Source organism: Daktulosphaira vitifoliae, unplaced genomic scaffold, assembly GCF_025091365.1.
Source record: "Daktulosphaira vitifoliae isolate Bord-2020 unplaced genomic scaffold, ASM2509136v1 Scaffold_3, whole genome shotgun sequence".
Lineage (NCBI taxonomy): Eukaryota > Metazoa > Arthropoda > Insecta > Hemiptera > Phylloxeridae > Daktulosphaira > Daktulosphaira vitifoliae.
The window spans coordinates 13374282-13397074 of NW_026099574.1; the positions used below are offsets into that span (position 1 = coordinate 13374282).

Sequence of the window (22793 nt, forward strand, 5' to 3'; positions counted from 1 at the left end):
ATATAAAACAACAGTACTTTATATGTCACTGCATAATGATATACTATGTATAATAAAATCTACAATCACAATGCAATTAATTGTCGTTGAAGGTATTTTTTTTTTTTAATACAACAGTGCAATAACCAAGTAATTAATATGACAACGCAATGAGTATATATATATATATATTGTTTAATGATAAGTGTTATAAAAATCTTTTAACTTAAAATAAAAGTTGTGTTGAGAACACTCTACTTTTCCATTAGGTTGTAACTGTCATACTTTTTATTAACAGTTGCAGTCCTATTGTATGCTGCTAATTATGCAGAAAAGTAACCTATTCACTCACGTGTCGATAGTGCTTGAAATTTAAACGAATAAAAAATGTTAGAAGAGACGGGCAGATTTGCATCAAATTTCAAGTTTTATTTTTCATGGTTTTAATTAGTAATTTAAATATTTCTACATACACTTATACTATTTTTGCCTCCCATTAAAATATTTAAAAACTTGTAAGCTCTCAAAGTTAACCATATTTTACTACAAATCTACCGCAAATACGGCGCACATTTGAATGTGCATGAGACAGAATTTAAATGTTTTATTGAAATAGCAAAAATAGTTAAAAATAATTGTTTTTTTTTTTCAATAATATATTAATTTAATTAGAATTAAATAGATAACACAAATACAAATAATTTATAACACTTAATACTTAATAACATAAATTATGTTTTTCTAGAGTAAAAGAGTTTGCTACCTTAATAAAAATAATTTCTATGCCTTTATATATGAATCAGATGAAAAAAAAATAGTTATATTGGTAACAATTTAAAAATAAGTAGTCAAAATTAATAATAAATGTAATAAAAATACTTCAATCATTAGAGATTTGAACCAAGTACCTTTGAGTTCAGAAGTGTAGTCGATTCACCAACACGACCACCTCTATATGTTAATGAAAACTATATTTATATTTAAGGAAAAATGTCTCACCTAAAATTGTTCGCCGAAGATATTTTAAATAATAATCGATACCAACTACCCCAATATAATTAATACAAATGTACATCATGTTATATTTAATAAATAATGTAGTACAAAACTAGTTAATTCATAAAAATTATTTTAAATGAATTGTACATAAAGATAGAAAACAATATTTCAAAACTAAATGATTAACTTTTTACTAACAATTTTTGAAAATTGTATATGAAAAACTTACGAAAAAAAATTAGTAATCAAAAAGTCACACAAGTTTTTTTTTAACTAATTAACAGTCAGAAAACGCTGATTAAAAGTATTATGTGTCAGATTGTGTTGCTAATTAACTTTTTTTTTTTATATATATAATTTCCAAATTAACTATAACAATGTTATTAACATAAAACAAATGTACTCGCATTCAATTCTGCCCCCTTCGCCCTTATCTTCTAAACAAATATCAGAAAAAGTATATAAGCGGGTCAGTTTGTCATTATAGACCGTAGACCGTTCGGATTAAATAAATCAATATCATACAACTGAACTTTTATTCAAGATTTTGCCATAAAAAATCAAAATATTAATAACTCATGTCATTTTTTAATGTCAGTATTAATAGTTTGGAAGAGTAAAGCAAAACAACTTTTACCTCTAATGGCACTGAACATTCAAGATATTATTAATATTTTTAATATCGCTAATTATAAGTTGTCAAGTTTATAGGCGTACAATTTTAGATTAAAAATGATTAGTGAACTATGAACTACCATATAAGAACACCTTTTACCTTTCATACCGATGGTTTTTAGTAGTGTTATTAAATACATGAAATCCAATGACAGCGACGCTGTTAATGATTTGCTGTTAAGATATTCAGTGCTAGAAAGAGAAAGCGATGAACATAACACAACTATACTGACGTCTATTTTTAGAGGCATGTTTAAAAATAGAAAAAGCCGGTTTAATTTAATTATTTACACAGACGTCGACGGGGTATTGATCAAGCCGGAACATTAGTAGTCACGCAAGGAAAGAAATTATTTTCCCCAAAGAATAGTCAGTCATACAACTGAAAGACGATTATTTAATGGTTATAAAAATTGACGGTCGAGTTCCAATCACAACGGCAAATTTGTGATGTTTCCTTCAGCATGTACCGAAAATGTTTTTATTGTGCAATATTTAATTGGCTACAACACGTAAAATAACAAATTTTGTTATTCCGTTCGAGTTTTTAATGAGAATCCTACTCGACTAACAGACGCCTGAATGCACAATAGATATAATTAAATATTAAAGTTAAACCGCCGCAAAGTTAAAGTAATTAGACAAATGTGTGTGGTATACGTAAACGTTTTTCAAGAAAATTCACTTATAGGTTACTACAGTTAAGATACTAAACTGTTTCTATCGAAAAACAAACTAAACTGTTAAATTATCAAATGACAATCAATGAAAGAATTTTCATTGATGATTTATTATTTGTACTATACTAAAAGTAACTTGATGTATATCAAATATATAATAGTAACTGACTGGAATTTAAATAAAAGTTGTATTTCAAACACAACTGACATCATAATATACTTAAAATGACAAGTTGCAACACATCTACCGGAAACTTCAAATGCGTAGGTGCATTATTGGGCACTTGATACGCAATTCTACTTAAGTTTATTAATAAATAAAAGAATACGTATAAACATATATTTTGAATATTATCTGAATTATTAAAACATTTTTAATAGGTTAAAAACAAAAATTATTGGCTAGAATCGTTGATTATCAAAGTTATAATGAAACATCATTTATAAGTTAACATATAATAATTTAAATGTACACGTTCAGTATAAATTGCTCATCTCATTTTTACTATTTTTAGAGATGTACCGTGTAAGTTTCATTAATTATAATATAAAAATTTGGACCGATAAAATAGTGGTATAGCTAGAAATATAATGAGTTATTATGTAACATCTTAATTTTAATTGATAAATGGCGAATAAAATCGTATAAGGTAGAGTTAATTTGTGTTTAAAGTTTCAAAGCATCAACAACAAATAGAAATGACCTACAGTTTTGTCCTTAGCACTCTGAGTTTACAAAATCACTTGAAAAATATCCTACTGGGAATAAATTATCACAAGCTGTGTTAACGAAAAAATGTCCATAGGACTAACCATATTTTTCAACAACGTATATGCAAATACCAACACTAAATTTTTGATAAATGGAAACTGTAGTTTTGAGCGATGAAAAATTGACAAACTAAAAACATAAAACTACATTTTTTTTAAATGACTAAAAAATAAAAGGATAACCACCAGTGATTTGGATGATATGTGTTAATCAAACTAAATGTAATATTCAAACATTTAGTTATTACCAACATAAAATAAATAAAAAATTAAACATTTTTGCCGAATAATATTGCTGAATGAATCGATATATTATATTGGTGTAGTACTAATATGTGACCTAATATCACACCGTACACAATTAGTTGGGTCAACGATTGATGGAGACGACAGGTAACACTAAATAAACGTCGAGTCTTTGAACCGTATTGTTTTCACCGTGATCATAATAGCACCTTTACTCTTCGGACCTTGTTTTTCGAAAATTGATTGTTAAACTCTTCCATACTAGACAGGAATCAAACTCTTGATGGTGTGATTTTAAAATACAACAGAGAAACAAATTGCACACGTTCGGAGAATAAATCTTTTAAAAAGCAAAATAACAATAACTATAAGCCGCCACAGTTGCAGCAATAATAATAATAATGACATCTTTTCTTTACAGGTCATCAACCATACACCGCTTTCTTATTGTAATTTTGAGTTCTATCTAATTTTTTTTTCCATCCGTCAATAATAGGATATTTTTGGACGGTCACTGAACGGCTAAAAAACACCTAACGGTTAAATTTTTCGAAATAGACGCAAAAAACATAGCACCACCTACCAAAAATTCAACTGTTATCGTTATTCACAAAACAATAACTCAGTCGCCAACAGGTAGAATTCATTAACCATAATTACCTCAAAAATTAACCCAACGTTTTTGATATTAATTATCTTTATACACGGATAGTTAACCAGCGTGCAACGGTTAATAATGTAACATGACAAATTTTACTAGAACAACGCTCATATAACTACGATCGGCGTGGGGCTCTAGCAGATAATTTGGATGGTCCTTTATAGAGCGTATAAGTTTATCCGATCTAACATTTTTAAAATACTACACCGCGTAATAATCAGACAACATACAATAAAATTCGTTATGCGATGATGAGCACATTTCTAAGTCTAGCGGATGATTCAATGTTATTTTGGCATATCCAACAAGAGAAAAGATGAATAATATTACGTGGATTAGTACATAAAATTTGTATTTTAATTATAAAAGTATAATGATACACGCTGTGACTTTAAGGACAACTAAACAAACACGTTTTGAAAGTTTTTACAACGTAATTATTTCTTATTTCAAAAATAATATTTTTAATTTTGCTTCAAAATGTTGACGCTAACTAAATGATTTGCTAATTATTTTGGACTCGATCCTCATATAGATTCAACTATTGCGAAATTCGAATCGACAAATTACCGGCATTTACCCAAACAATGTAATTTTTCATTCATGTTGTCAATTTGTCAAGTACAATATACTAGTCAAAAGAATTCATTCATTATTTCAGTCAATAGAATTCATTTATTTCAAGAACAATTATTTCATAAATTTGTTTCATCTAAATAAACAACAACTTTAGAACTCATAAAAGCTTTTCAAAAACATTTGTATTTAAACATTATATTCATTAATTAGACATGGTTGGTTTAATATTTCCATAACGCGCATTGATCAATAATTGCGACTTATCTTGTTGTCCTATTCGAAACGTCAACGTGTGTTTGGCTAGTCTTCAGCTTACATTTTCTTCACCGCTCGTTCGGAATTTTTCGCCATTTGAATTATTGGACATATACTGTGACTATATTATTTTACGCCCCACTTGTCTGAGCTGTCATGAATATATACATATAAATGATAATAATATTATTAACGACATGTTTCCAACCACTCAAACATATTATTTTAGAGCATTTTACTTTGTCCACGCTGGTGTATCGTTAAATCCTGATACGTTTTAATAGAAGGTTAATATATTAAGGGTATTCTGTATAGATATATGTATTTTTTTTTTTTTTTTTTTGGATTATTAATGTGTAGATTCTAAATCAATGTAATAAATATCACACAATTGTTTGATTTAAAAATAATAACCTATTTATCGTTGAACGACTGACTACCATTTCAGCAATAACATAAATATTGTGTCTATTACCCAAAGTAAAATGCGTACCTTTAAAACAGCTGTTCCAAGCAGATGTCTCCGAGTCATACATCAATCAATGCCACCGAATTCAATTTAAACGTAATAAAGGTTATGATTCAAAGGACAACCAAGAACTAAAATTGTATGGTAAAAATGTTATTTTGTTAATAGAAATTGTTAGATAAAAACATAAAACGAGGTAATGAAAATTAATTTTTTCAAACATAAATGAGATATGAAAAAAGCATTCGCATTTTAATTGGACGTATTTGTTTGTCCTTAATATGATATTGAAGAATAATGAAATTATTTATTTTTAATAATCTTATTGAATGATAATACATATAATGGCTATAAAACGTAATTCTATTTATTACAAACAATTCCTAAAACAGTGTTGTCTCTTCACGATAGCTTCATTGAAAATATAATCTCTCCCATGTTGTTTTATATTAATACAATTTAGATTTACAGTGGCTTGTGATACAGCACTCTAGGCAATGTATCCGTACAATAAATATGAGCTAACTGAATGAACGAAAAAATGTGAAAATATTATTCTCTGAATCCGAATATAATGGATCAGTTGCCAACACGACAACCCCTATGCCATAGCCTTCGGTTGAATCGATTGTCATTGTTTATAAAAGGTAACAATAATTTAAAATACTAAGGGACCAAAACTAACAGTACATACACAACAACTTATATTTCTATTTTTTTAGACAGCATAAAATATTTTTTGTATATGCAAGTTCTACTTTAATTTTTTGATTAAATAATTAGGAACACATTTTATTTACATATTTATCGAAAAAACATTTATTCTATCTAAATATCATAAAACAGGTTTAGGAAAAAAATAGCCCAGTATTTCATAACAAAACGAGCTTCGCCCAAACACCACTTTGAAAAACATTGTGTATAATAATATCATATAAACGAGATAAAGAATCAATTAATCACAGATATAAGACATTTACTTTAAGACCAAATATTATCTTAAATATTATAACTTTTCTGATTTTATAACAAAAAAATTGTACACGAAGAATACAGAATCATAATGTATGGCCTAACAAAAATGGCTTCACTAATATGGATTGTAAAAGACTGTTAACAAATTTAGTAAATTATCTGTGAATAAAACTTAAAAACAATATTAAAAAATTATAACTCGTAGTATATAAATTACACATTATATAATATTAATATGATTGTAAAATAAAATTCATGTTCATACCAAAACAGTTTAATATATTATAAGTGTTATGCAGAACACGAAATTAATTTTTTTTATTTAAATAAAAATTAAATAGTCAAACAATATATGAGGGTCAAGCTATTAATGAAATAATAATTTTTTTTTAATAATAATTTCTTTGAATTCGTTTTATCACAAATAATATCACTGTTTTTGCGGTAAAATCCGAAGTAATGTCCTTTAAACTTTTAACAATTATATAATTCAGGTTATTCAGAAATAGTCACTATTCTTAAGATTCTAGAACTTAGCACCAAAAAAAATTGAACAAGGCCATAAAAATTCTATTGCCTTTTTAAGGGTAGCTGGTCCTATGACCCCGTCGCGTCGCCCAGACGCCAACACATTGCACAGACTTAACGGTTGTTAACAGCTGCAGCCACACTTGCGCACCGCGCACACGGTAAATACTGCTAAGTGCTAAACAATAATTGATTTATACATATATATATATATATATATATGTATTATTTTCAATATTTTATGTTTATTTACTTTATAACGAGATGTATAAAAAAAAAAGAGTGACACAAATTCGTCTAAACTTTCATAACATCTTAAACAGTCCATGCTCCAAGTAATTGTTACACCACTATCTCCAGTTATCTTTTATGTTTATTTAATAAAGATTTTAAGTCAGTTTAACATAACATTATATTTAATTTAGTAAATAGTAAAGATATATGTATATATGTTTTATAGGTCACGGCAGAAGTACAACGCAATACCCGACACAAGTTCCTTCCTTAAAAAAATATCAACGGTTAGTTGTATACTAAAATAAGACTTATTTGATTTTGGTACCAAAAAGTTGCTTATTTATTATTCTTATGATAATAATAATTATTGTAATTATTATAAATTAAAACAATGTTCACATTATATATTTTACTAGAAATAATGGTGAAATGATTGCGATTATATCTCTTTATTTTTTTTACCCAAAAATTTTGTTTTGTTTTTTTATTAAGTTTCAACAACAAGGACGTCGGTCAAAAATGTTATTTTTGTCAATAGTAAATAATGGAAATAATTATATAGGCAATTTTAACATTCACGTGCAAGGTAAACATTTTCATTCTTAATAATTTTGAGGCTAAATCTAATAGTTAAATAAATATAAGGGATTCGTCTAGGAAACATATCCCTACATTATTTACTGTCAAGATGTCTAAATCAATCTTTGCATAGTGACCATTATGCTGGTTAGTCTAATTGTTTTAATTAACTCTTGAATAAAACATTTTTTTGGGATATTATTCACTCAACTTAAAAATATTTATAGTTCAGATCTAAATAAAATTATTTTTACTATAAACCAAAAAAAAAAAACTCCAACTAAAATTTTATTGTAAAACGACAACAACTACAGTTATATATGTAGAATTGTTTATTCATACTTTAAACTATAAATATACAGCACTTGTAGTTTTAATTTGACGACTGTAATACAAACTAGTTAAGGTAATCTGTGTATTGGGTTTATAAGGCAAAAATTATTTCACTTAAGACGCGCTTTATAGTTTGTTTTTTAGTGCTCAAAGTATTAAAATATCAAAACAACTGTCTATTAATGTAGAGTAGAGGTACAGCTTGCATTTCATTACACTTTTAACAGTCACAAAATACGTTTAATTGTCTCGTTACAAACATTTCCTTAAAAGCACGCCGTATTTATAGCAAAAGTGATACATTAGCAACTGTTTTCCAAAAACAGTATCTAATATACCCGTTGTCCTTTATCACAAACGTAACGCTAACCCAATTTCGTTCAACGCGTGTCAAGTGCAGAATAAAAAATATACACCCACGTCATTTATGAAGATTAGCGCGACAATTTAGTTATTAATAAAATGAAAAAAACAGTTTACTTGTCTTTTAAACTGGTGAACAAGTTATTTTACCTTCAAAAAAAAAAACAAATAAGCAATAACCGTTCTATGTAATAGGTGTTTTACTGCAAAAGAAACTGTTTTTTTGCTTAGTAATTATATTGTTATGAGCTAATATTAAATAGACTAGGGCGGTCGTTGTCCACCTCTCACGCGCACTGTCATCGTCAGGATTCAGCCTTCACTTGATATGCGCAGTTATATTTTAAGTGATAAAGTTCTGTTGTAAAACACCAACATCTAATCCTCAAACTACGGTACATCTTTATCATAAATTAATAATAATTAATCTCAGTGTTTGAACAAAACCTACCGTTTTGACGATTAACCATTATCACTAAATTGATAAGAGTTTCTATTTTCTTACTTAGCCATGTAAAATCTCTACACTGTCTTCGTAGCAAATTCATTAAGTTTATTTAATTAAATTTCACTGAAAACTAGCACGCAATTCGACCCAAATCTAATTATTTTCCCGTATGTATCAAATTGCGCCTTATGTTTACATCAACTTTATTCAAAGATATAACCACTACACGACATTTCGCTCTTAATAATTGTTTTCAAAAGCGTAAATGAAAAAAGACCTAATAAATAAAACGTACAGTGAATTCTGAAGCCGTTAAATGGTTTCTTGTATATAATCATAACTACAGAATATTTCTTTAAAATAATGATGAAATAAATGCAGTGGCAGAAACATACAATAATACTTATCTGTATTAAAAAAAAACTAAGTAAGCACGAGAAGTTAGTATAAGTAGTTTAAAAATAGCACGAACTCTTGAATGTATGACACAGATAATAAATTAAGAAAGACTACTAAATTACCAATACGTGTCTTGTCATTTCACATGCTTTCAACTCAATGAAAGCTAGCACCCGATTTCATAATCTAGTGCAAGCCGATTGTCAATAAAAAACACATAAATTAATCCATTTATAATGAGCTACGGCTAAACTGATAAAAATACACAAACATATACTAATTGATTTCATAGTTTCATTTAAAATAGACACTGCCGCGACATAGGGAAATCCTGGGATATGAATTTCGATTGAATAAGATAAATATTAAATATAAAAAGATGATCTAATGCTATGATAATGAACATTATGCAACTTGTTTTGTTCCATGTTACCTATGGAGTATTTTTAGATTAGCATAACTTGTGCAGAAACTTCATTGATTAAATAAAAAAACAATTGGAATGGGATTTATAACAGTTCACTGATTTTTTCGTTATAAACAGATATTTATTAGTTTGAAACTATTGAAAACTTCTAAAATTAAACACTTGAATATAAATAATACAGTATTGTAAGGTCAACAAACATATAGAAATACACTAAAGCAACAAACCTAATGTGAGAATGATAACGCCACCAACAAAATTTTACACGATTCCTTTGATATAAATTGTGAAATATCAAAATAGCATAAAATTATTAACTTTTTCATTACAAAACAAAGATTTTATAATAAGAATTTATCCATTCATGGCTAATATTATTTAAAATTATAAATATATTTAAAACTAAAAAAACTATTTAAATCAAAATGCCAGAAAAAAAATTTGTAACACGAGATTTTTGTATATTTTGGGTTTTTCAAGTTAATAATTATTAGTTTTAAAATTAATATTTTTACAGATATTTAGAATTTTAAATAAAGATTTTATTTAAAATATTATTCACATTATAGTAAAGCTATACATGAAAATATTATGGACAATAGAATTATTTAACGCCTGGCTAACAATAGTCGTTAATAGTGAAAGTAAGCTATCAAAACGCCATTTTACAAGTCTATGTGTTAACATAATATGATATCTAAATTTCAAAAACATCGAAGAAAAATATATATATATATATATAGTAAAACGGAATTGTTAGATTTACTTAGTTGAACAACAAAAAAAAATATAAAAGTTTTCTAGTCCTATAAATATTTTTTACTCTAGGCATAAAAGTGTAGTGAAGAGATACGATGTTTACCACAGCTTGGCTGTTGTCAACTATGTGATTAGCATAACAAAAGTTTTCCAGCTCACTTACCTTACAAGTAATAATTCGTCCATCATATTATATTAAACCAACAATATAGGTGTCGGTGGAAGTTTATGATGCAGCCCTAAAGTTGTAAATTTGAATCTTGAGTCAAAGTATTTAATAACCCACGGGAAAATGTAAAATATTAATAATACATTTCAAAATGAATTAAGGAACTACAATCTTCTAAATTTTAAGAGATTATTCCCATAAAAATACGGTTGCCAAACTGGCGTAATACGAATACAGACAGAGTAAATGTATCAGATAAAAACACAATAAAATGCATTCCTATAAACATTGACCTTCTTCCATAGTGTAATTTTAAGCTAAAATCATTGTATGCTGCTATCACTACATATTTATAAACATTATGTCGTCATATAACATTACGATTGATTCTTAAAACATAAAATTTATTAATATATTAACACAATACCTAGTTACAATGTAAAAAGTTGAATAACAAACACTTTGAACGATAAAAAAATGTACCGATATTGGTACTAAGAATAAACATGTTGCACATTCGTCATGCTTGTGTCATTATCCTGATTTTTTTCCCCTACAAAAACTTTCTTGTGCATCGCGTGAAAAATACATTTTTATAGAAAAAAGCAAACGATGCTTCGCTACAATGTAGCACTGGTATAATGTTTGACTTGACTGACCGTAACTTAATTGTTTAGACACATTGTTTCAGTGGTTACAGACCAATATCACATCTACCAAGACATGGTTATAATTAAAAACTATAATAACTGGAATTAATTGGGAAATAAGAGTACAAAGATGTAAACAAAGTAAAACAATAGTTATATAGCTTCATTTGTAACTTTTGGCCAAACGATTCAAGTCATTCTATTGGATTGAAAAAGTTCATAAGAGTTTACAAATATTCAAACAGTTTAATTTTTATTGCTTTGTAACTTTCAGTTCATACGAATTCATAAATGGAATTGTTAATGTATCTGGCCATACGTTAAGCTGCTTGGTTAGCTTTGAACATCACTTGGAGATGATTAAAAACAAAAGTTTCATAAACATTGGCAACTACACAGAACAAAGAATTAATAGTATTTCATCGATTTATATAACGACACGTTACACATTTCTTTGCAATTTTAAATATTGATGGCGAAATATGCATATCTTTAAATGCCAAAAATTAAAATACTTACATCAATGTAGATAAATAAGTAAGTAGCCAATTACTGCAAAATTCGTAGAACCCCAGCCACATGCTATTGGTGTATTTTGGCTTGTATTCAACCAATGATTGAAATCCGAGATTGAATAAATTTCACTTGCAATAAGTACCATCAGTAAATACCACAACTGTAAATTTTGTTTTTTATCTGCTCATAGTTTATAACGTGGCAGTATTACAGTGTCGAACGCATCAATTTAAACGCATCAGAGATATTTTTAGACAAAAATGAACCCAAATGTACGGAATACGTCTGTACATTCGCATAAAAAGCTCGAAGAGTATTTCTTTATTTTAAGTACTTCCTTTTTATTTTTGCATTGAACTACCGCAAACTTGTTAACATTGCATGAGTCACTTGAGGATTATGCAAACGCACCCACAGACAGTGTTCGTGCTACAGCATTTTATCCTTAAAACCCACGCGTTCAATTTACCAGCAATAAAATAATAGGTATAAATCATCATATGTGAGGTATATAACATTATTTCATTACCTATTCGCCAAAATATAAATGTCTCAATTGATAATTTTTTATAAATTACTTGTGATAAAAATATGGTAAACAGTTTATAAATACTATAAAATGCACCATTTTAATTTACTTAATGCATTACTTCTCAATAAAAAAACACTCGTATTAATGATATCTATTATTAAACAAAATAAAATTTATTATTCGACAAGTCTAGATAAATAATAATCCGACGGCTTGCGTCACTTAATCGCAAAACAATATGCCTTTTTTAGATACTTTTAGCTCAGTCGCTCACACAAGCAAAAAAAAATCTCTACTAAATACGCTCACAGTGTTTTTTATAAATCAAACGATTTTTATCGATTAAGCTTTAAAGTAAATAAATGAGGTACCGTTTTTCTCAAAGAATAACTGTACTTTTTCGTAAAAATTTAATTATCAACTAGAAATCGTACAAATATGTTTATTTACGCCATTAGATTGCTATTTTATCAATAATAAATTTAACGTTTAAGTAATTCTTAATTCATACTAAGAGCAGCATTCAATTTTACCTCATACAATCTTCTAAAATACTTTTGAGTTAATATCATGATTAGATATAACCTAGTTGTATAATAACAAGTTTATATGTATAGATACTGTTTATTTATACTGAGCGTATAAATTGTATATGATTAGGCACATTATTATTATTATTACAATTGTATATTTTTCAACGGTTAATAAATAGGGATTCGATAAGGTGGATATTTTTAACGGTCAAAGTCATACATTTATATATAACATACGCCTGTACTGTCAACGACTAATAAAACAAATTTCATCACAATTTTATTTTCGTAAAATTAATTGTAAACCGTTAAAACAGAATTAAAATTATCTAAATCCTTTGTACACTTGTGATGTCCCCAAGATTTGTCTATGAAAAATTTGGGCTGCTTGTGTGGTACAGTACAGTTACTCTATTAAACCTCTATGTTAGCTAACACAGAAAGGAATTTCGTTATTTTAATTAAAGATATGGAACATTTTACAACCGCCCATGTTGTATCGCTAAATAATAGATTCTTTGGTTGTTCTTTACTTTTCAATTTTTTTTGTAGTTTCAGTCTCTATATAAGCGCTGCCCTTGAACACTAAACGAATAATAAATTATAATATGACGATGATAATAGCCAGTTTAGAGACGATAATTTAAACTTAAAACCACATGAACTCCTACACAAAGCACGTAAATTACGCACTACACGACAAAATCGACAAAAAGTCATTCTGATGTATCAGAAGGACTTTATATCGATGAGAACTTGTCGATTAATAACTCAATTGCGAGGCCCATCGAATTTCATTCGTCCGAAGAACCCTTTGTAAGACTCAGACGTTTATTATCTGTTCTGGAGCTATTTTAAGAAGTAGGGGTTTCGGGTTTCTCGGCCAGACAAACTGAAACCGGAGAAGAGTTTAATATACTATGGTAACGAATAATTATTTTTACACTACTTCGATTCTTATTCAAATATATCTAATATACCGCTACAATTAAATAGAATATTTAGTAAAAGAGTATAGCCAAAGAATCAAAAAAATATGCATTACATTTATTTTGTATTCATCACTATACACGTGTACAAACGATATTATCAATTGAATTAAGAGTAATCTTATATAATAATTATGACAGGATGTGAACACAAAAATTTTAGCTCAATAAATTATTATAACTAACAAAAAGATATGTTTTTATTAAAAATACGTAACTGTATTTAATTATAAAAACAAGGTGAACGAGTACAGTGAAATATTAAAATATACGAAAAAAGCTTCATGTATCTTCCAAGAAAAATATTAAAATCGAAAACGAGTCTTTGCACAAGCTAAATCATAATAAAGAACACAAGATAGTCTCCCTAAAGTATAGCACAAATAAGCATCTAGACTTGATACAAAGATTTATGGTCAAGAAGTGATAACAAGATGGTTATTTTCAAAGCAGCTAGACATTTACTCCAACAAGCAGTAAGAATAAGCAGACAAACACAACACCAGCTCTAGAGCATTGTATTAATTTGGATTTCAGCGTGGCGTCTTTTTAATCATATTTATTTAAAAATCAATATTGTTTGAAAAAAATTTAAATGACTATCAAGAAAAGATGTTTTTACAACGATCTAAATGACATCGCTTCCCGCGAACAGTTCAACCATACAAATCTGAGAAGTCCTAAAACAATTAACGATCTAAACAAATGCATTTTTACATGCGAGCAATAAGATGATCTACTAATGATTCGAATAGTTTTTTTATTGAATAGTATGTGTCATCCATGGCGACTAACACCAAACAAATCATTTTCAGCGCGTGAATTATGTACTTTGATACGCAGTTGTACAAACAAAATCATCTAAAAACTAAAATCATTCATAAATATGGTGAACGCCAATACGATCTTATCCGTAACCCGAACATCGATCTCTAATCCATCGACATTGTATCAATGAAATGTACTCACATTTTTTAAAACGAAGACGAATTTCTCACAAAATATCTTCACCAATTATAGACAAACACTGTACACCAGTTTAATACGTTTATCATAAAATCTTTAATTACATAAAGAAATTTTACAGTAAACTTAACATTTGAATTATTGGTCTCAAAATAACTCATTTAATAAGTATTATTAAAATAATAAACCAGTTATTTTTTCTATTAGGTACATTTTAAGAAAACCCGATTTAGTTCATGTAAGTATAATGTAGTTTTTAGGGACTTACAGATAAAATTTTAATAAATTACTCAAATTAATTAGTATTAAAATTACTAGTTTTTATTAGGCCAACTCCTCTTTTTGTAATTATAAGTTTTTAAAGGTATATAGTTGATTGTTTTTCAAACAAGTGTTTTATAGTCGTAAAAAAAGAAGAGAAAAATAAGTCGGCAGACCTTGTCAATGATTTGTAACATTACAACATTACCATAGGCACAAACGACAGAAAAAGCCTATCGTTACATTTGATTGGTGCAAGTGATATTAAGAGAGTTGTACGATTAAATTGTCCTTAGTGCATAGGACGAGTAATATGAATGGTAAATTGTTTTGACATTGGCCCTTGTGGTCGATTTCGTCAGTGCTTCGGTTTCCATAATACTATAGTTGATTGCGACTACATCGCAATCAAGTCACAGAGTTTGCCTTATTTATGTCAGCGGAGCATACGTATACACATACATATGCAAAAGGAATCATTAGATTATACAGTACCCGAGATATAAGTTTTATGTTAGAATAAGAAAATTATCAAGGTGTGTAGAATGTACCTAGTCATAAATATTAAGATGTGAAAATAATGTATTCATATATCATCTGATATTAGAAAAGCTCTTTATTAGTCTCCGTTTACAACGCATATGATTTACCAATACGTAAACCCTATCCTAGCTATAAATAAGCTAAACTGATTTTGCCAAGGCTTCAGATTTACACCGTAGTTCACAACGCGTCACTTGAACATACTATTTCATTTTATTATATTTAAACAATTACATCAAATCTTAAAATACATCAACACCTATAAAATTTAAAAAAATAATCGAGTTTATCTGTTTACTTAAACGATTGCTATTAAATAAACAGACTGTTGTCAAGTAGATATGAAAATTCTAGAATTATTTCATTAAAAATTTGGTAGTTTACAAATCACAGTTTACTATTGATATTGGAGCAATAAAGAATATTAAAAACATGATCGACAACAATTATTATAAAAGAATAACAAGTTAATGACATTTTTTTAATCATTATTTATATCCATTAAAACTAAAAATATTAAACGGTCACAATTATAAAATTAGAAGTGAAAATTAAATTATTCTGGCTAAATCGACTCCTGGATATCTAAATACTTTAATTTACAACCTTAAAACATTTTAACATAGATTCACTTAATCAAAACTACTTAACGTTCAGTATCAGATAAAAATGTGTGAGCGTGGGTGATTGAATGAAAAATTCAAATAGCATTCCTAAACATAAAGTAAATGGCATTGAACTTTCAAAAAAAAATTTTATATATATATATATTAAAATTGATGAATTATACAATTTTATCGAAATTGTGTTTTCGTTGAACTCAATTCAAATAATATCAGTAAATAAAAAATCTATAATTAAACTACAATTTAAACAAACTATTATAAATTGTGGTTCAATATTACAAAAAATATGTCACTACTAATAGTATTGTTTATTTTGAAGGTTTAAATTTAGCTATACTGGTTATTGTTTACAGAGATAAATTTATAATAATTTTTAATTATAACCAAAGTTTGCCATGCAAATACATTAGTATGATATGTTTTTACTCGGTACTTTTTATCTTTGTAAATCGGTAAAATACACTTATAACAGGATTATATCGAAGTTGATAAAAGGTAGAGTAATATAAATATTCGTTTGAAAATTTTTTTTTTCAATGTTACCTTTTTATAGAAATTTTAACAATTCAACGAAAAAACACAAAAGTATATAATTTACAAATTGTACGAACGCATCAATAATATTAGCCATTAACTATATTTTGTGTAAAACTATTGTTTAAAGTATACAAAAACTTTTATACGTAATTTCTAAATAATAATTAATTACATTAATTCCACATAAACTTAGATCAACCAGTAACGAAAAGCAGCTGGTACGGGTGACAACCATGACAAAGTAAAGTGAATTCAAGGCCGATATAGCTTCAAAAGGGTAAAAATGAAACATTTATCATGCAATTATGCATTAAGTTTAAGCTTACAAAATTAGAAAAAAACACGACAAAGACTTGCAGAACGAACATTTTTAGGGAAATTAATGCTAACGAGTAATGACTCAGAAATTCATAATTGGCTGTATAATAACGACAAGTGACAACGTAGTAATTTCCTTAATTATAACTACACAAGAAAATATTAAAATACACTAAACTGTGTATATTTTATGTATGAGAGTTTATTGCGATTCTAAGTAAAATAATAATCGATATTGCGAAATGTTCACGTTAAGTATTGAAGTTTTAATTTATACTTTTATTGGAAAAAACGTAATACACAATAGTAATAAATTATCTAACCCATACATCTACTAAATGTAATTTAAATATTTCATAGATAATAAAAAGTGTGCTATCAACATTTGACTACAAAATGATCTTATATTTTAAAGGTCAAATATTGAAAGAAAGCTCGTGCTAAACTATGTTAGGCTAACGAATACCGTTTACGACTGTAATATAGTAATAAATGATTACTGTAAAAATTGAATATACCAGTTTGTAATGAATTAAAATAATATTAAATCATCTAGCAGTTTATACGTTTTTTCTATTTTATGATACAAAATTTATTTAAATTTACAACAATGTTTGACATATTATTATTATAGATTCGATATTTTGATCTTAGACTTCTCTCTAATAAACTCAATAATATCGTGTTATAATAGTGATTCCCTTCAACTAGCCAAGAATTTTGAGTAATTTTACATTCAACAACCAGAATCGTAACTAGTCAAAAATTCATGTTAACAAAATTTTTTTTTTTGTATTACAAGTTCTCACTTTTGTTTACAAACTACAAAAAAATAACCTTGGCTTTCAAAATTTTATACATTAAAAAATTTATGTGATTTTTTCGAACATTAAACAATAAAAACAACAAATGAGTCATTGCGACTATTAAACAATAATTATAATTAATCTAGATCCTAGTTATGTAATTAAACAATTTGGACTTTTAAGCTCAATTATTATACGTGTAAAAATTAAAAAAATAAAGCAAATAATAATTCACAATAAAGGACTATTATTATTCAATATTTAAATAAAAATATAACTATATTACAACAAAGGCGACATTTTTTTTATGTAGATAAAAGTGTACTTTAAAGTAGTATACTGACGAATAGAAACAAACTAAGAACACATCTAATTGTTTTTAAACATATTTTACGAAACTATTTTTAGAAGACACTGTTTACAAATAAAATAGCTTTTGTTTGCTATAACAAGTATCTTGTAGGTTTACATAATGTTATTAAAGCTAAATCAACTAGTTATATTCACTAAATTTTTAAAAGTAACTCTCGGGAATTTCTGGTTTTAATAGCTTGATAGAACACAAAAAAATCGTCGTTGATAATCATACGGATAATGTATAATTAATAAAATATTACTGAAAACTTAACACAACCGAGGCCTACAGTTTTTTATTATCTTTAGATTACTCTATAATATAATGCATACTATAATATAACCAATAATTTTAGAACAAATGGGTCAAAAGTTATAGTTGAGTTCAAATATTATGCAAACTTTAAAGGCACATACAATATATTTTATAAGTCTAGCAATCACAATTACCAACACTTATCTATGATCCAAGTCTAAACCGAAATTTTATAATTATGACCTTTTGAGTCATTCTACAGGCTCATAAACGCCTTTGAACTACAGAATTACTTATACAATTATATCAATGTGATGCGCAGATTTGTTTTATACATTCACCAAAGGTCTTCTATAAATTAATAGTAACAAAATAAATATAGTAATGATATAGATGAATGAATCAGATAGAAGTGAAATTGTTAAATATACTTTATAATACTTTAAAACGATTTTAAAATTTCTAATGACAAACGATTTTTTAAATGTTTATTAATAAGTGCGACAGAGATTAAATTGGTTAGTCTGTTAGTAGGTCATTGCATGTCGTATTGTAGGGGCACCAGGACAAGTTGGTAACATGAGACAGTAAATAAATTTAGATAATTTTTTCAAAAATTCAGCAGAAGTTAAGACAACCGTAAAAATACCAACAAGCATATTTTTTTCACAGCTATATAGGTTTTAAAATAACGCTTATTGGGACTTTTTTATTTAATCTGAGGGTCAAGGGCAATGGTGTTTCCGAATTAAATAGTGACGAAGTTCCTTTCTACATAATTAAAACGGTTTTGTATGTAGCATGATAACAGCTTATAATTTATACAAACAATGGGCTACATACGTTATTTGAAACGAAAATGCACATTACATGTGGCATAGGCACTTGTATAAACGTACTGAAGTGTACAAGACAACCTTTTTAATGATCATTAAAGTTATATATGGTTAAATAGTGAAGATAGTCAATGTTGTTGAGCAAATTATGATAAAATTTTGATCATATACAACAGAAATTTGTTAATAAGTGTTTGATTAATAATGAAATGCTTAAAAAGTTTAATAAAATATTTTAAAAAATTACTAAGTAAAATTCTAAATGAACGCCTTCACAATAGTTAGATACATTAAAACCTTCGAGAATTAACAAACAACCTTGTGCTTGTGGGCGCACTGACGGCCCAATCTTTCTTCCCATACAATTTGAATTCTGAAGGGAATAAACCAGGTTCAATAAGGAAAAAAACGACCTTCTTTTCTTATTTAATCTAAACAACTTTTGCCGATTAAAAATACTAAATCAAAATCATTCATAAATACTTAAATTAAACATTATTCACTTCCTATTTCATTAATTCAAAAAAATATATCAATTTAATATAATCAATGTTTAAATTTGATAATACACCAGTTTTTAGAAATATTTTATTACAGCTAATATGGGTGTATTTAATCAATCGAAGACAAATTATTTCACGAAAAACTATATTGATGATGTGTTTACCATTAATTATTTTTTGTGTACAAAGGTTTTGCTGTATTAATGATTGGCAAACTAAAGAAACTAATTAGGACGTATTCCTTTCTTGATATTAATTTCACGATTTTTGGGTTAGTTTACCTCAAGAAATAATAAAAAAAGCGATAAATCCGGTTGTTACTATCACCGGATTTCTTATCATAGTTAGTTGTTTATCAGCCGGCATATTATGTTTCCTACGCTTATTATCATTATCGAACGATAATATTATAGAAATTGATTAATGAAGGTACTTACGACTTCACGCCTCTTCAGCCACCGACCACAAGGACTCTCCTCCAAGATTTCGCTTTCCTCTTCGGATTCATCGCCGCTCTCAGGGGACTTTTTAGCGGCCGCCGCCACGGCAGCGGTTGAGGCTGCGGCCGTGGCGTCCGGCCCCCGGCCACTGGCCGGCATTTGAGATTCCGCCGGGGCGCGCACCGCGTCCGTTTTTACTTGACGTCAGTACCCGAATAATATAAATAATGAAAATAGTTAGTGTGGTTTTCGTTCAACATTTGACGATAACCTTATCACAAAACGAAGATAGTTATCACACGTCGAATTGTATCCTTAAATAAATGTGCTACTGTGTGGTATTCCAATTGAGTATTGAAACGATAACAGCGATGGGCAAAAAAATATTTAACATCAATGAACAAGCGACTGCTGTTGGTATTCACGAAATCACTGAAGCAGCGGTTACAGAACGGAAGCGTCGACAACTACTGTCGAGATTGCTAGGACGTATGGTGGATTGGCTTGCATGACGGGGACGCGATAACGAAATAATAATAATTAACCGTCTGATATTAGTAGAAAAAAATATAACGTTAAACGAAATAAATGTTTGGCTTACGGCGTGCGCAAACACATACACTCACGAAACGACGGTTTAGACAAGTTACAACTACTGTGCTATACGGTTTTCACGTACTAACTGAAGGCGAACGGCACACGCGTGCGCAAAACATATACATACATGTATATTATATTTCACATTCAGTACGTGCTACACACGAGTAAGACAAAGAACTTCGTATTTTATCTAAAGGTACGAGCGAGTACGCGATAGCGCGCGCGCGCTTTAACCGACAAATGTATAGCGATACACACACACACACACATACATATGCATACACACAGAACTTAAATGAAAAAAACGCCGATAACCGCGCTGACTGCAGTCAAACGGGCGCATGGAATCGACTAACACGGGTTGGAGGCTCAAGCGGCGCCACAACGGCAGCAGCGTGCACACGACCCTCCGATAACGTTGGAATTCCCCTTCCTCTTATACCATCGTTGCAATCTTTGTGCGCGTGTTTGACGAAGTGAGGTATCACACTATCATGATCAGCTGTTCGATCAATCTTAATCTCCTTTACAGTAACCACGTTATCATTTGTATCTAACTACTAACACAGTATGCAATAAGACTATTATATTGTATTAAATCCGTACAGATGCCGCCACCAATGCATCAAACTCATTAATACTAATCAAATTTCTCATTTCATATTACTGTAGTACATTATTTATAGAAAACATAGCCCATTCTTGTTTCCATCTATAATTAACTATTTTAATAACCTTTTAAGTTTATCTAATCTGTTTAAACCTCAATCCCATATTTTAAAAAACTCGATTGACTCTAAAAACTGAACAAAAAATTATTTTTTAGTAATCTAAATATTTATTGCAAAAATATTCAATTTAATAAATTTCAGAAATACTACAATTTTGTTTGGTGATTCTTTTTACAAATTCTTAAAACTTTTTAGTTGTGATTTTTATTTTGCAGTATTTAATTTATTAAGTATACTTCCACTAAAACTCTAAAGGAATATGTGTAATCTAATCATTTATAATTAGGCGTTTTAAGTATGTATGAGTTATAACAGCGTAAAATTTTTAAAAAGTATTTTATAGTCATTTAAATAGAAAAATATTAATATAATATAATACACTAAAAAAAACCCTAAATAGTATGAAACATTTTTTGTAAAACATATTCATTACAACTATATAGCGTGCATTGTTTATGTACACTAAATAATTCTTAAGATAATAGTAATAATAATTTTATAATATGATAAATCTTAAGGTACTTGAAATACTGATTTATTAACTAACCTACAAGTTAGAAACTTAAGTTTCAGTTTTTGGACAACAAAAATCACGTTATTGCAATTATTTTACGAAATTTTTTAATAAAACTCAAAGATGATTTAACATATAATGAATAAAAATAATTTAATGTAGGAACATTTTGTTACTAAGATAGATTTGATTTTTTTTTATAATACAAAGATTTTTACTTTTTTTATTTAAATTTTATTTACATACCTTCAATTTTTCGGTAATTCATTTAATTAAAAATTATAAACAAAATTATGTACAATATCCATTATAAATTTTAAAAATATCCTAAATAATATCACAACTAAATTTTTAGGCTGCTTCCTAAAAGATGAGTCTACAACATTGTCAATTCTGCAAATTGCTTTGTTACTTTTATCTAATTATCTCTTTATGAACGTCCAAAATTAGTCATTACAATTTAATTAGTGAAATAGTCAACTACAAGTCTATATCTATATACAAATGAAACTACTATTACTATTGTTACATAATATAGTTTTACGTGATTAATATTTTACGAATATAATTAAATAAAATATATGCGTATTTAATTAACAAAAATTCAGTTGTTGTACTAATAAGTTAATATTTACTATTACGTACGTGATTTTTTATACTTCAAGAAAATATGGAGTACAAACATCAGACTTGTATAGATTTTTTATTATATACTTATTTATAAGTGGTTAAATACTTTTAAGCCCAACTT

General features: G+C 27.8%; 1 protein-coding gene across 2 annotated transcripts in view; it reads right to left on the reverse strand.

The window, feature by feature from the left end:
• The window catches only part of LOC126902742 (nuclear receptor-binding protein), a 41103-nt gene that overhangs the window by 13032 nt on the left and 5278 nt on the right, over positions 1-22793 (reverse strand). The window contains exon 1 of one of the 2 annotated variants that reach the window (XM_050680341.1): positions 20195-21153. The exons of the other annotated variant lie outside the window; for it this stretch is intronic. Coding sequence (XP_050536298.1) covers positions 20195-20356 — 162 coding nt within the window. The 5' untranslated portion in view covers positions 20357-21153. Of the gene's footprint in view, positions 1-20194; positions 21154-22793 lie in introns of those variants that run through there. 2 annotated transcript variants of the gene reach the window in all.